The sequence below is a fragment of the Motacilla alba genome, chromosome 1 (assembly GCF_015832195.1).
Source record: "Motacilla alba alba isolate MOTALB_02 chromosome 1, Motacilla_alba_V1.0_pri, whole genome shotgun sequence".
NCBI classification, from domain to species: domain Eukaryota; kingdom Metazoa; phylum Chordata; class Aves; order Passeriformes; family Motacillidae; genus Motacilla; species Motacilla alba.
In genome coordinates this window covers 19,999,324-20,015,246 of record NC_052016.1, presented here as the reverse complement: position 1 = coordinate 20,015,246, position 15,923 = coordinate 19,999,324, and the positions used below count along the sequence as shown (strand labels likewise).

Sequence of the window (15,923 nt, the reverse complement as noted above, 5' to 3'; positions counted from 1 at the left end):
CCAGCCATGGGAGCAAGGAGGGGGAGTCTGTGCTGGAGCAGCTGCTGCCAGAGAGGATCTTCTTCATCCATTGTTTCCTGCAGGGTAAGACCCTCTGCTGGTGCTGGGAAAAGTGACTGCCCCTGCTTGGTGCCCCTGACCTCTCAGGGAGTTTGGTCTGCTGTCTGCAGCTCCCTCTCCACAAAGTGACTTCCCCCACCCCACATCAGCATCTTTGCAAGGTGCCAGCAGCTTTCCCACAGCAGCCTGTGGAAAGGAAAGCTTCCTGATGGGAATCTTCCAGATGTAAATCCTTGCCAGAGCCTGGGTTCAGAGCAAAGAAGGTCCTGGGTGTGAAGGGCAGGGTGCCGGTGGCTGCTCTGGTGATGCTGCCTTGAAGCAGTTTTCCTAGCTGGGTACCTAGACTCAAGTTCTTCAAATCCCCGTGGAAAACCTTTACGTAAGCAGAAATCCTGGGAGAGGAAATGGGAAGTATGTCATACTCTTGCTCAGCCTTTCCTGGAGGGAAGACACCATATCCTACCTCATTTTTCCCCCCTCCAGAGAAGGAACTGTTTGTGTGGAGGAGAGATGCCAAAGTGGGGAGGCTGGGATTTAGAGTGGGGTTCCAGGGAGGGGAACGAAAGTCGGTCAGAGTTAATGGCCAAGGCTGACCCATTGAGATCTCAGCTCTGGAGCCCGTCCTGCCCCATGTCCCTTCTCCCTGGGGATGCAATACAGTGCCCTCCTGGCCACGAGTGCCATCTCAGGTGGGGCAGCGTGCCCAGTGGCTCCTGTATGACTGGGAATTTTGCTTCATGTTGCAGTGGACTGCAGGTACAAATTCCCTGCAGAGAGTGTGGTCTCTGTACAGAAACTCGAGAGGAGAGAGAGCCAGGATGAAGCGAGTAAATATGATATTGAAGAAGGCAACCACTGGACTGTTATGGACAGAGGGGGAGACGATGATTGTTTTGTTTCTGAGGAAGAATCAGATTCATCAATCTCAAGCCCAGCAGACTCAGACTGGGAAAGAGACGTATCTTCCCCCGATTCAGAACACCCCCTGCCTCTGCCCAAGTCAGGAGATCCACCGAAAAAGATCAACAGTACTCTGTAACGAACTGGGCAGCAGTGAGATGCAAAGCAATAAAAGAAAAATATTTTGATCCAGCTAAAGAGCCACTCTTAGCCAAGCCAGTTAGAGAAGATGCTAATCCAAGATGGGAACCTGCGCCAGCGCCCCTGCCGGCTGCAAGCAAAACTGCACCGAAGGGAAAAGTGCCGCTGCCGGGACTGGGCTCCGGGCTGTTTGCTGTCAGTGCTGCAGCTGTGGCTGTTCACTTGCCCTGTTACACATATTAGTAAATTATTCCTTTTCCATATCTTTGCCTGAGAGCCCCTTGATTTCAAAATTATAATAATTTGGAGGGAGGGGGTTTACATTTTCCATTCCAAGGGAGGTTTTTCTGCCTTGCCTAGCAGACACCTGTCTTGTAAACCAAGACAGATTTTGGCACCCAACCATGCAGCCCACGGGCATCGAGAGAAAAAGGGTGAAATAAGAATAACAGTTCTTGAGTGACCTAATTTTTTTGTGTGCTGGGTATAGCAACCTTGTTGGGTGTCACCATGTGGTTTAGCTTACCCTGGTTTGGGTGGCACGTGGTTGTGGCTACATTTTGCCATTTGCAGGCCCTTATCTAAACATGGGTTCTATAACTAAGGCTACCGTGGCTGCTATCCGGTTTGTTTTATGGGTTAATATGTGAGGAATTTATGGATTTTTAATTTCCTCTGGACAGTGGGCACATGGATTTAAAGCTACCACACGCTAACTGTATGTTTTTGGAGTTGCTTTAATAATGGTACCCACTGTGAGGAAATTACACCAGGGGAAATTTTCTCCCAACCGCTCAGCCAGCTGTTTGGGTCTACCCCACCATTTTTTGAAGGGTTCAAAGCTTCTCTAAATGCTAATGATATTATACAGTGGTTGGTGTTGCTGATATGCCTGTTCTGTTTAGCATTCAGACATAAGGGAAGATTGACTTGGATAACCACCCTGATACCTGCCCCAGAGAGTAGGGATGCTGACCCAAAGCCTGACACTGCCCCAGAAACTAGGGAGGCTGCCATAGTGCCTGACACTTCTCCGCAGCCCACCTCAGAAATGAGCCACCCAGACTGGGTGGGAGTTCAGGCAAAGGAAATATGTGAGATGGGCCAGATGCTGAAGGAGTACATCTCCCCAGCTGGTGGAAAACTCTCCCCCTGCCTCGAAGAGGGGGAGCCTGATGGTGCAGCCACTGAACCCACAGACATTACAACCGTCCAGGTTCCAGCTGAACCACAAGGGCAGTCACAGCCAGTAGCAGTCGCCCCTGTGGAATCAAGGAAGTCTAAGATGAAATCAAAGCACCCAGATAATAAGGGTAAGAAAGGAGGGCCCTCACAACACACAGAGGATTCAGAGGTTGAGATTACCACCTAGTCCCTGCCATATGAAAGCCTCCGTAATCTGCACAAAGACATTGCCACTTGGGTAGAGAAGCTATCTGTGAGAGTTTGCCATGTAGTTGCCCATGTCCCCAAGAGTAGAGCTGATGAAAAACACCAAAACAATAAGCAGGTCAACCAGGCTGCAAAGATAGAGGTGTCAAAGATAGACTTAGATAGGCAACATAAGGGGGAGTTGTTACTAGCTTGATGGGCCCATGATGCCTGTCCTGGTTTAGGGTAAATTTGGGAGAAAACCTCCAAAAGGGGGCCCCTCCAGAAAGCAAACCCACACAGTCCCTCCCCACAGCCGGCTCGGGAAGGATTCCTCAGAGAGAAGTGGAAAGAACCTGCTTATTTAACAGGCAAAGCACCCCCCCCCAGCACACAAAATGAACAAAATTGGATGACAACACTCTTTCACCACTCTGAAAAAAAAAGACAAATTCACAAAGTCTCTCTTGGGAGTGGTCGCTCTGTTATCAATCCATCCAGTGCTGGGGATGGCTGCTGCAGGCCACAAGGTGCAAACTCTTGGTGTTTCCCGGGTCCCAGTCCGGAGCAGGTTAGAGTGGTTCCAAGAAAGGGAGAGAAAAGCAGTCCAGGGAAAATTTGGACTGCCTAGTTAAACTAACAAGTAGAAGCAAAAGCAAGAGCAAAGCAGGAGCAAGAGCAAAGCAAAAGCAGGAGCAAAAAGCCAAAGCTGCACCATGTACTGCCCCGTCTGTGTCCTGCCGGCTGTTGGGGGAGTGAGCAGACTGATAACAAAACAAAACAAAGCTTCACTCTTCAAAGCCAGTCTTGAAGGTACAGAACATAATATCCAGCATAAACAGAACAATGACAGGGGATACAAGGATCATAGCGTCACCCTAGGACAATGCCTCAGGTCACCAGGGCAGAGATGCCACCTATAAGTGGGCATGAGGCCGAGGGGTGGATTTAACCATGGACAGTATTTCTCAGGTTATGAGAAACACATCTCACACTGTGAGACGTGTGCTGCCATCAAGCAGGCCAAGTGGGTGAAGCCCCTATGGTATGGTAGGCAGTGCTCAAAATGTAAGTATGGTTAGGCCTGGCAGATTCATAGAATCACAGAATCACTAGGTTGGAAGAGACCTTAAAGATGATTGAGTCCAACCCATGCCCCAACACCCCAACTAAACCATGGCACCGAGTGCCACATCCAGTCTTTTCTTACACATCCAGGGGTGGTGACTCCACCACCTCCCCGGGCAGACATTTCCAGTACTTTATCACCCTTTCTGTAAAAAACTTTTTCCTAATATACAACCTATATTTCCCTTGACGTAGCCTGAGACTGTGTCCTCTGGTTCTGTCAGTTGCTGCCCGGTAAAAGAGAGCAACCCCCACCTGCTACAAACACCTTTCAGGAAGTGGTAGAGAGTGTCTGGTTGGCGTGCTAGTGGATGCTTGGCCAATTCAGGTACATGCAAGGCCATGCAAGGTTCATTAACAGGATCATCCACATGGGATCTTTGGTCCCCAGTAGATGCATAGGATTGGTGGGTTCTTCACCTTCCCAAGGCATCTCTGGAACCTCAAGAACTGGAGATCCTTGGCTCTGTAAAAATGGCCTTTTGTGCCAAATTTAATTATACAGGGGAAAATCAAGCTTTAGTTAAAGATGTTTCTCCTTATCACGCTACATATAAAATCAGACCTTTTGGTGTAATCATACTTCTTTAGTTCAGTCTACATTTAATGATATCTCTTTTCAATTACCATGAATGTTTTTCATTTGCATTTGTGGACCATGTAGCATCGGGAAACTTATTTGGCTACACCCAATGATAAAATGTCTATGAAACACAGAGGTAAAATATCAATCAATATAAGCCAGACTACAAAGATGATTTTGAACCTTGGAGTTTTAGAAAAAGGTTCCCAGCATCTCTTTTTTTACCACAACTTAGTTCAGCAGTGGCACTAAAACAGTTAGATAGACTAGGGTGTTGGCTGAGCGAGGAGCTAATTCTACCTCCCTTACGTTGAGTGGTATGCTAGCAGATGTCAGCAGTGTTAGACATGCAACTTTGCAAAACGGGGCTGCAATTGATTTTCTCTTATTAGCACATGGACATGGATGCAAAGATTTTGAAGGAATGCATTGTATTCATCTATTTGATCACTCAGAGTCTATTTACAAAAGCATACAACAACTCAAGGAAGGTGTGTCAAAGATTAGAGTTGATGAAGGAACTTGGTTAGATGGCCTGTTTGATGGATGGAATTTAACATCATGGGTGAAAAAGCTTTTAAAAATGGGTCTATACATTTTAGTCATCATAATAGTTGTGCTAATCATTGTGCCTTGTGTGCTCCAAAGCATTCTCTTTGAAGACCCCAGGCCCACTCATAACTTGACAGAAAGGCAAGTGCTGGACCCTGGCTTTTCCTCCTGCTTGTGCTGCCGAAGCTGCCCAGCCATAAAGGCAGCTGCACAACCCAGATGCACTCAGCTACAAAACAGTGCCCTGCAGTCTCCAAGAGTAGGGCTACCTTAGACCTGCTGGCTCTTCCTACTCAGCAGTACCTCAGCCTTTCCCTGGAGGAGTGGAGCAGGTGGGATGCTGACAGTCTCATGGGAGCAGGCCATTCTACTGTTTTTGTCCAAGTCCAGAGGCCTTCAGTCAGCAGAGATGGAACTCCACTGATACCTGCTCTCTGGACAACCAGGAGCCTCCAGGTGCAGCACCTTTTGAAGTGGGCTGCCTTGTGCTGGTGCAGTGTTTTCCCAGCCAGCTGAGCCAAGCAAAGGCATCCCCACTGCCCCATCTCCCCTCCCTCAGCACCAGAGTGCTCTGGCTCTCCTCTGCAACCACTGAGCCAGCCCTGGACTTTTCCAGACCTTTCCAGGAGCTTGTCCTTAAAGAGGCACAAACCCAGCTGAAGCCTTTGCTGGCTCTGCCTGGCTCACGAGGAGCACCCACAGCTGGGCAGGGATGAAGGCCAGGCAGGACAACGATGAGTGGGTGTATTGGTGCAGCTGGTTGGCATAAGGTAGGCTGAGGAGGTTTGTGCTGCCAGCTCACACCCACACCCTTGCCCACCCTTTGTGGAAAAGAGCCATAATCTCATTCATACTGAGGCACATTGTAACCAGAGGGTCAGGGTGCTCTCACTGGCTTTGTGCCTTCCCAAGTTTCTCCACATTCCCTTCCTTATGCAGCCTCCTCTGCTTTCACAGGTGGGCAGGATACAGGTCCCTGTGCACTGTGTTTTGCTGGCTTATTTTCACCCAAATCCATTCCCTGAGCTGATTCACACTGTGGTCTGAGAAGTGGTTGAGTTGACGCTGCTTCACAGGCCATGGCAGGGCTGGTCCTGGGAACTCACCCTGCTGGGCAGAGGGAGGGCCCCTGCTCCAGGCAATGCCCAGCTCCAGTATCATACCTTACTCTTCCTGGGCAGGAATCGGCTATAGAGCAGCTGCAAAAGAGCCAAACTGCATCCACAGACACAGCCAGGCACTCAGTTTAAAGATTTAAAATCAGAATTACAGAATCATTTTAGATGGAGAAGACCTTTGTGTGGCTATAGAGCACGACACGGCGCAAGCACCAAGACTCAGATCAGAAGGCTGTATAAGGCTATTTATTAAAGCAACATGTTGCCTTTATAGTTTTACAGGATATTTACATTTGCTTAAGAAACACATACACTGCCCATTGGTCGTGAAGAAGAAACAAAACTCTCAATAGGTGAAAAGGAGTCACATCACTCTGTGAGCCAACTAAAATCCATATCTTTTAACTTTCTTTCTTCACATTGTCATAGTGATAGCCTTGGCTATCTTCCTTGAGAAAGATACCAGGCTTTCCTTATATTCAGGAAGCCTTCACTGGCTCACAAGAACAGCACAAAAATGTCTTTCCTACACCTTTGAGATCATCAAGTCCAACCATTAACCCAGCACTGCCAAGCACATTACTAAATCATGACTCTCAGAGCCACATTTATACAACTTTTAAATATCTCCAGAGATGGTGACTGCACCAATTCCCTGGGCAGTCTGTTTTGATGCCTTTAAAGAAAGAAATTTTCCTAATGTACAATCTAGACTTCCCCTGGTGCAGCCTAAGGCCATTTCCTCTTGTCCTGTCACTTGTTACCTGGGAGAAGAGCCTGACCCCACCTGGCTGTACCCTCCTTTCAGGCAGTTTTAGAGAGTGATAGTGTTCCCCCTGAGCCTCCTTTCCTCCAGATCAAACACCCCCAGATCCCTCAGATGCTTCTCATCAGACTTGTGCTCCAGACCCTCCCCCAGCTCCATTGCCCTTCTCTGGACACACTCCAGCTCCTCAATGTCCTTCTTGCAGTGAGAAGCCCAAAACTGAACACAGGATTGAGGTGTGACCTCAGCAGTGCCCAGCACAGGGGACAATCACTGCCCTGGTCCCGCTGCCACACTACTGCTGATCCAGCACAGGAGCCATTGGCCTTCTTGGCCACCTGGGCACAGCTGGCTCATGTTCAGCTGCTGTCAGCCAGCACCCCCAGGTCCCTTTCCCTGTGGCAGGTTTCCAGCCATTCTGCCCCAGCCTGTAGCACTGCTATGACCCAAGGGCAGGACCCAGCACTTGGCCTTGTGGAGCCTCAGACCACTGGGCTCAGCCCATCAGTCCAGCCTGTCCAAAGCTTTATTTTATTATCGTTAACTCTGAATGATGAAGGTGGCTAAGAGGAGAGTTTCACATATTACCAAAGGTCACAAAGTCTTGCAGGGTCAAATCCTGTATTGTTTATGACAACTTTTTGCCTTTCCTTTCAAGCACAGTCTCAAACTCTAGCAACTCTAAAATCTCACTTGGAGCTGATAAATTTTTAATATGATCAGCTCTGACTATATACCTGGTCAATCGATGGTAGTGCAGCAATGCGACTGTCCTCATTAGTCCTGGAATACCTCATGATTCTCAGCAAGCAGCTAGTGCAATGATCACAAATAAAGACCTCACTCTGGAGTGAAAATTAAGGTGGAATAAATTTAAAAGGTCCATTTTTGTTAGAATAATTTTTTGAAAGCTACATTGGAATACATCTACTGCCACAATGTTTTTTTTGAGCACACAAATAAACTAGAGCCTGCTTCTGTACTAAGATACATTCCTAGCCAGAACCACCAAAGTTTGGAACCTTGTCTGTATGAATCCCAAGTTAACATGAATAGCATAGCTTAGCTTTTCTAGGACTTCATGAAAGTTTTAGGCTGTAAGTGTTCTTATTTGTTGAATCACACACACACACACACACACACACACAATAAAAGCCTGGAACATGGGCATTAAAGGCAATCTATAATTAAGTTGGCTTGACATAACATGCCAGAATAATCCACGTGACCTGTGGTATGGTCTTTTTCTCCAGGGCTTCTTGCTATTCATGTCTACATACAATTAGATTGTGTGGCGCTTGGTCATGTGTCTGGCTCACTTAGAAGGTATATGTTGCTTTGGTGGCTATTTAACATGCTGTTTGATCTCTTTCCAAATAAAATAAAATAAAATTATATATATATATATATATATATATATATATATATATATATAGAGAGAGAGAGAGAGAGAGAGAGAGAGAGAGAGAGAGAGAGAAAGAGAGAGTACACTGAGACATTGCAATGAAGAGCATTTAAGACACTGAGAAATTCCTAGGTCGAGCAGAGCCAGCTGCAATTATTCTACCTGCAGTGAGAACTGCTTCTTTACAGGCCTGAACATGCCTGTTTGCCAGCAGTTCCTGGAGTTTTAATGTGGGAAGGAGCGGTGTGGCCCAGTAAAGTGAAGGATCTGAATGATAACAATCATCTTCCTGTGAGAACGAAGGACGTGGTTGCCTCAGTGAAAGTTTCCATGTGCTTTCACACAGGTCTCAGGAGGCTCACATGATGATGGTATTGTTCACCTTTAAAACTGCAAACACACTTCTGCAATAAAAGTGGAGAAGTGGAGGTGGGGAGAGCAGAGAGAGGGGTGCTTCCTCTCAAACCTTCCTCACAAGGCTGGTGGAGATGCTGGATCCCAGTTATCATCTGTTTTGCCTGGTATCCTCCTTGCAACACTGAATGCTCAGGAAAGAAGCCAGGAAACCTGAAAACATGTCCTGACACTTCCCAGAAACAGCTTCAGAGCTTTGCCCTACCTGATTTTGTTCTAAGCCAATGCTGGTATTTTGCCACAAACAATGCCAGATAAAATACATTCTAAGCTCTACCACACAGCAACTGAAACACGAAACAAAACTTTGAGTGAAGTTGGATCCGTTTCATGGAAGCTGTTTTTCTCCACCTAAGAATTCCACAGCAATCAGAAAGAGTATTTCAAAGCTCAATAAATGTGTGATCGCATACATGTGACAAATATTTTGCAACTGCGTAATGTGTCAGCTATGGAAATCAAAAGTGATATTCCAAGAGCAGGATTATGCCTGATCTTGATTGGTCAAATGTTGGATTTGATGGTCTTGGAGCTGTTTTCCTACCTATGTGATTCTGTAATGCTATGAATCTATGATTTCATGGCAAAGGAGAGATGTACAGCACAGGTCCCCACTCAATTTGAGGGGCACTCCCATCACTCTCAGAGTACCCCACGCTCTCTAGATTGTACCAGCCAAAATCAGAGGAACCAGTGTCAGACCAGGGCCTCGTCGATAGGAGACATTCATCTTGTAGCAGCTTTCTCCTGGCTGACAGCAGTTCTATCAGCTGTACTGATTGCTTAAAAGGATCAAGTGTGCAGTTAAAATGGTATCAATGCTGTGAATTTCGATTCTTACTCTCCACCTAATAATTCAACATTTAGTTACAAAACCTTCCATTGCGAGCCGAGAGCTGCAGTGCAGCCATGTGCAGTGTCCCTGATAAAGTCAGCGAGACAAAAGCTCTCTCTGGTGGTACATTTCAGTCGGTGCAGTTTCCCTTCCCTTCCATTCCAAGCAGGTCGAGCAGCTCGGTCCTGTCCCTCCCTTTCCTGATGAACCCACCCCAAGCTGTACCAGGATTAGCGACAGCACTGGAGCAAACGGAGTAGGACATTGTCCTGCTTGCACAGAGCTGAACATACCTAGGATAAGACAAGACAGTACAGAGGGTGAGCTGGAAACTGTATCTAAAGCTGTGATGTCTGAAAATTTCCATGTATTGGCATTTATGAGTGTTTCATACGTGTCCAAACACATCCAGGAGCTCAGGAAACAGAATCTACCTCAGGCTTTAATGATTTTATTGTTATTATTATTTTTACAGGAACAATTTCTTATCACAGCCAAATATAATCTGTCTGCCATTTTAGTCCCAGGAGAGAACTTGGAGCAGCAGATATGCTTACATTCAAATCCAATTTCTGTGCATAGCACTGACTGCTGAGCAGCTATCACTCTAAATTCACTTGCCTCTTCCAATGTGGAAACATAACAAGCAAGTTAATGCTCTGAGAATGAAAAGAGGCAGAATAGTCATAGCTTGTATAATTTGCTGCTGATTTCTCCAAGTACAGTTCACAACAGTAGAAGATTTATGTTTAATATGGATAGTGTTAGTGCAGCTAGCAATAAATTAGAAGGCAATATGCCTTCCTGTCCTTTCACATAATGTCATTAGGCACATTTTGGGGGGAATGTGTCCTAAATGAAAAGAAAACAAACTTCTACAAAATGAAAAATGCATGATACCAAGGAATCCTTCAGTCTCCAAGTCAAAAGCTAAGGCAGAGACTGTGTTGTTTCTTTACATGCATATAATATTCACGTCTGTCAACAACAGGTCACTTACATTTGTACACCGGAAAAAAATCAGATGTCACACAGACAGTCATACTATGGCTGTCTCCTTATTAGGCATTTGTGTGTATTCAGCACAGGTTTGCCATTCACCATATTGTGGGAACAATGGATTTCAATGAATTGCCTTCCAATTCCAATGACCTATTTGTACCTTTTGGCATACACATCGAAGGAAGTCAGGGGAGCCTGGAGTCGAAAACATCTGGGTAATGCTCAAAAATTCATCTGATTGCTAGTAGGCTGCTGTATACATAATTGTCTTTTGTACAGGTAGATCCATATGTATGTACATATATGTACATATAATATGTGTATGTAGATTGGATTTTTGCTTTCTGTATCATGAATTAACACGTGACTTGGAAAATCTCATGCAGAATTTCAGACCTGTGACTTCAGTAGAACTGTTTATAGATAAAAATGAAACATTTGCTTAGATACTTGGTTAAGCTTAAGGTCAGGGTCAGGTTTATACTGGCACTTAGGCAACTTGGAATGATGTGTAGGGACAGGAAGATTTCATAAGAAAACTTTGTATTTCATAAGAAAACTTTTTATTTCATAAGAAATAGTTGCACATGCCAAGATTAAAGAGCCTTTAGCATTTTGTCATGTTTTGAAAGAATTTGAAGACAAACAAATATATTTGATAAGAATCTGGTGTTGATTCTGTCTCTGTCATGAACTCATAGACAGGTTTCCAGTCTGCCACATGAGGAAAACTCATTCAGTCTTATTTGTTATCCTTCTAAAGCTTGCCATTCCTGTTAAATAACAATGGTCCACACAGGTGGACTTAGAACACTCCTAAACCAACCAAGAAACTTGTGTCCTGTCTCATAGTCCTAACAATTCTTGCAAGCCTGAATTTCCATATGTTTGAAGTATTTCTTTATATAAAGGACAGGTTCCGATGTTTGCTTTATGGCAGAGGATTATTGGTGTGCTCCAGGAGCAGTACGCTGTAGATGACTGAGAGCACACAGAGCTGTATTACAAATATACATAAAAGACAGTAGGCATTTATACTGCTTCTTGCAGAAACACACCTGAACATCCTTGTCACAGCCCTGGTGGACAAAGAGGCTTTCAATGGTGGTTTTACTCAGGCAGGCTAGAACATGTATCTGGCATGGCTGGCAAGGGCTGTTTTTTAAAGGAGGATTCCTCCAGCTGATGTAATGCACTGTGCCAAACTTGACCTCATTCCATCCCAGCAGTTTAGAGGTCTAAGTCTCCCTGTCACTTTTTATAGTACTTTGTTCTTTGCTGAAACTGGTGTCTCACCTAGGACAGTGGGCACCAGGGAAACAACATTTTCATCCATTTCAATAGAAGATTCAAGAGTAATTGCAATATTTTCTTCTTCTGGCTTACTTCCAGCCTGCTGCAGAGTCCAGAAGAGAGAGTAAGGTGATGATACAGGGAAGGAAACCTCTAGCAGAACAACCAGTCTGGCACCAAATCAAAAGCAATGTGCTGACCTTTGTCTGGAGCAGACACCAAGCTTCCCAGCACTTGTTCAGGCTTGATCTGAACACAGACACAGTGGTGCAAAGTCACTGCTCACCAGTGACTCCTGAAATTTTAGCTCACACTTCTCCCCAGTGTGTCAAGGGGTGGGGGCAGAGCTAGGACTATGGTCTGGAGCTGTTACTGTCTGAATACAGGAGAAAATAGTGCTGCTGGATCTGGGCTTGCTTTCATAAAACCCTAAGAAAAGCTGCCTGGATCTCAAGCTTTAGCATGTGGGGTTTTTTTCTGCCATCACACTAAGAGTTGGCTACTTCTGCTTTTCTTCCACAGGGGTTTTATATTGTCCAGAAAATTTGAGCTTTTCATCAAAGACTGCTTTCCATGCATACAGATACCATTTCACACCCAGAATATGAACAATTTCCCTCCTTTTAGTGCATGATGTCGAAGTGAGTCCTTGTCCTTCACTTCTCTTCCAAGCCCTTTACAGCCACCCCAGAGACTGTTCTGGATAGATGGTGCTTCTTAAGCCAACAAGCCAACTTGGTCACATGGGAAATGCAGCCAATAATGGCTTTATCTTTATTAATAAATGACCAGAACCCAGATAAACAGGGAGGCAGCAAAATGGTTGATTATGTACAATAATGAACTCACAGCTACAGCATGATGGAGTTAAACATTAACCTGCAGAAATGGGGCATTGTGTTTGTAAATGCATAAGTGGTGTATATATTCACCTTGTTACATATACCAGTCCTATGAAATTGAAAAGCAGAATAATTTAGCCATGTGTATTAACAGTAAAATGGCAGATTTTCTTCAAGAGCAGCCCTGGGAGGACTTGGGGGTGCTGGTGGGTGGGAGGCTGGCCATGCCCTGGCCATTGGGAGCCCAGAGCCCCCTGTGTGCTGGGCTCATCCAAAGCCCGGTGGGCAGCAGGGCAGGGAGAGGATTCTACCTCTCTGCCCCCTCTGCTGAGACCCCACCTGCAGGGCTGCATCCAGCTCTGGGGTCCCAGCTCAGGAAGGACAGGGACCTGCTGGAGCCAGGCCAGAGGAGGCACCAAGGTGATCAGGGGGATGGAGCAGCTCTGCTAGGAGGAAAAGCTGAGAGAATTTGGATTGTTCAGCCTGGAACAGAGAAGGCTTTGGGGTGAGCTAATTGGGGCCTTACAGTGCCTGAAGGGAGCCCACAAGAAAGACGGAGAAAGACTATGTGCAAGGGTCTGGAGTGACAGGACAAGAGGGAATGGCTTCAAACTGAGACAGAGTAGGTTTAGATGAGATTAGAATGAAATTATTTACTATGAGGATGGTGGGGCACTATGAGGTGGTGGGGCACACAGGTTGCCCAGAGAAGCTGGGGATGCCCTATCCCTTGGAATGTTCAAGGGCAGGTTGAATGGAGCTCTGAGCAACCTGATCTAGAGTAAGGTGTCCCTGCCCTTGGCAGGGGTTTGGAACCAGATGATCTTTAAGGTCCCTTCCAACCGAGGCCATTCTATAATTCTATAATTCAAGCATCACTAAAACATCACATTCTTAAACTAGAGTAGCAGAAGAACTGAACCATGGCCAGACAGAATTGTCGCCTCCCTGTGTCACAAATCAAGCTCTAAGCTGAAATGGACACTCAAGACAGAACCTTAGACCAGTGTTCAAACCTGCACCTGCTGTCAACGAAAATGCAGCTTGAGCTGCTTCCTACCAAGCCTCCTCCCTCTCCTGAAGATCTGGTGATTAAGTTTGCTTTGTGGTATTGTCACATAACCTGTCTTCTAGACAAAACCACTGTCAACATACTGTTAATTAGTGTATGAGAATCCACTGGTAAACTAATGTTCCTTTAAAAAAAAAAAAAAAACCTAAACAAAAAGCAATGAATTGGCTGATGTTGGAGCTGTCTGGTGCATTGTACAAAGTGCCTGCTTCACTGGACAACTAATCCAAAGTAATCCTCTTTTGAGATCACTGATTCACCATCTGATTTGTACTCTGATTTGCACCAGGAATGCCTGCTGTAGCAAATTATTCCAAAGTGGCAGATTATATTATTTTTTCACTGCCTACACTTTGATCTTCAGAAACTAAGAGACAGCACAGACTTTCCAACAGCTGATGAAATAAAACTGAAAAAAAAAAAATGATCCACACATTTTTATGAAGTCTCCTACTGGGAATAAACCTAAAATAAACATCATATTTCGGTACTCATACCTCAACTATCTGTAAAGGGAAGGTTCATAGATTAAAAGCTTTGCTTTTAGCTTCTCCATAATCCTATCCTCCAGCTTCCCATTTCCTCTTTCTACCTAATGACTCACAATTCTGTCAACCTCTCCAACTAATGCCTAGGTATACTTTCTCTTTTGCTCCCACAGCTCTTGCTGCTGGAAGAATTCTGACCTGGTGAATGCTCTGGACTTTGATACAGGAAGCCTGGTTTGGGATTATCTTTCTGTTGCAGGGCCCCTTGTGGATCTGTGGTATCTCTCTGAACTAATTGCTGACTTGGTTCCCCTTTTGTAAAATAAAGACAACCATCTGCCTACTCCCTCGCCTCCCATTAGCATTTAGTTGTATTTATTATTTAGGTTACACGATCTATGTGGTAGGACAGGTTTCTTACTGTTTGCCTGTAGTGTCTAACACAATGAGGCCAGTCTGGGTCAGAATATTAGACTCAAGCCTACCACAAAAACATCAATATTACTTGCTAAGTGATAAGTGTGTTTAATACTTTAACAAAGTTTAAACCTGAAAGAAGAACATTATTAGATTTTTCCCTTACTACATCCCTACTTACTAACTATACCATAAAGGTTAACAACAATGCACATGTTAGTATGTGTGTGTGGTCTGTTTTTGTATATAAAATACTGTTGGGGGTTTTTGGGGTTCTATGGGATTGTTCTACTTTTGTATGATTGTTCTGTTATTCTTAATCAAGTATTTCACCTCCCAAATTGCCCTTTCATTAATTAATTTCAGCAGTTCAAGACTAAAGGGAAACGAAGTCAAGTATCATGAGATACAGTAAGACTGCAGAATCCAGCACTTTCTTCATAGTTGTATGTGCCACTTCATTATCATGAATGTATAATGTCAAGTCATGAATGTAGGAAGTTTTGCCATGTGTTTTCTTTCTCTTTAGTTACATAAATTAAGTTAACATTAACTAAATCCATAAGACAAAACAGGATTACAAACTGGGAATAGAGGAGTACAGAGGAGATAAAAGGACAGAAATACATTAATATTTCAGAAAGTTGCGGATTTGTGGCTATGACACTTTGCCATGTCTCATGAACACACAGGGTGATGGTCTCTGGATGAGGTACAGCAATAATATCAACAGTCATTTGAAAAACATTACTAATTAGCTTGAGGCTGATTTTATGAAGCCTGTCAGATTTCTTAGGTAGCTGTATGATTGTCATGGTTTGAGAGGAAGTGAGTTTTTGGGAGGTGGTGGTGGTCAAACCAATAGGTGCCCAGATGTGGATATTGGCACCTGGTTTGACCATTGAGGATATGGATACGCCTCTGAGAACACAGGGGTTAAAAGCGAGGAGCTCCCAGGGGAACGTTCTCTTGGTTCCGGTCGGTGGAGAAGGTCAGACCTCCCCTGCCCGGCTTCGGGCTGGGTGGGGGAGGGGAGGCCACGAGGCCGAGGGAGGTGGGCCGGAGCCTTGGGCGGCGACGGGAGGCGATGGCTTGGATGGGAGTGGGTTCCCCGCAGAGATGAAGGGTGGAAGAACTCGGAGAGGCAGTGGGCAGCCCCCCTTTCTCAAGAGGGAGAGAGAGAAAGAGAGAGGTGCCAGTGCTATCTTGAAACTTGATAGCACCGGCCTGGCCGAGGAAGAGAAGGGGGGCGACAAGGGAAGAGTGCCCGGTGTGGGAGTTCGAGATGAGCAGAGACTGTGATTTTAACCCTTCTGTGGGACGATGGAAACCTTGCAAATGCTGATCCTCCGGGAGTCGAGGGAGGAGAGAGACGGATAAGAGGAAATATGCAGGTGTGATGAAAGCTGTGCAAGTGAAGAATGACTGAGAGAAGTTGAGAAAATCCTAGGTGGAGGAGATGATGGAGTGGCTTTTGGCTGGACTTTTCTTATATAGTCATGGACAGAATCTTTCTTATAATACAGAGACTGCATT

The 15,923-nt window shown here is 45.2% G+C and overlaps 1 protein-coding gene across 2 annotated transcripts in view; it reads left to right on the top strand.

Moving 5' to 3' along the window:
* Positions 1-15,622, top strand: part of LOC119699023 — a 29,108-nt gene extending 13,486 nt beyond the window's left edge. Inside the window, exons 5-6 of one of the 2 annotated variants that reach the window (XM_038131979.1) lie at positions 5-84; positions 807-3,671. In XM_038131979.1, the coding sequence (XP_037987907.1) occupies positions 5-84; positions 807-1,099 (373 nt within the window). In that variant the 3' untranslated portion in view covers positions 1,100-3,671. Of the gene's footprint in view, positions 1-4; positions 85-806; positions 3,672-14,143 lie in introns of those variants that run through there. The other variant, XR_005256334.1, reaches the window with a different exon arrangement.
* The last annotated feature ends 301 nt before the right edge of the window (positions 15,623-15,923 follow it).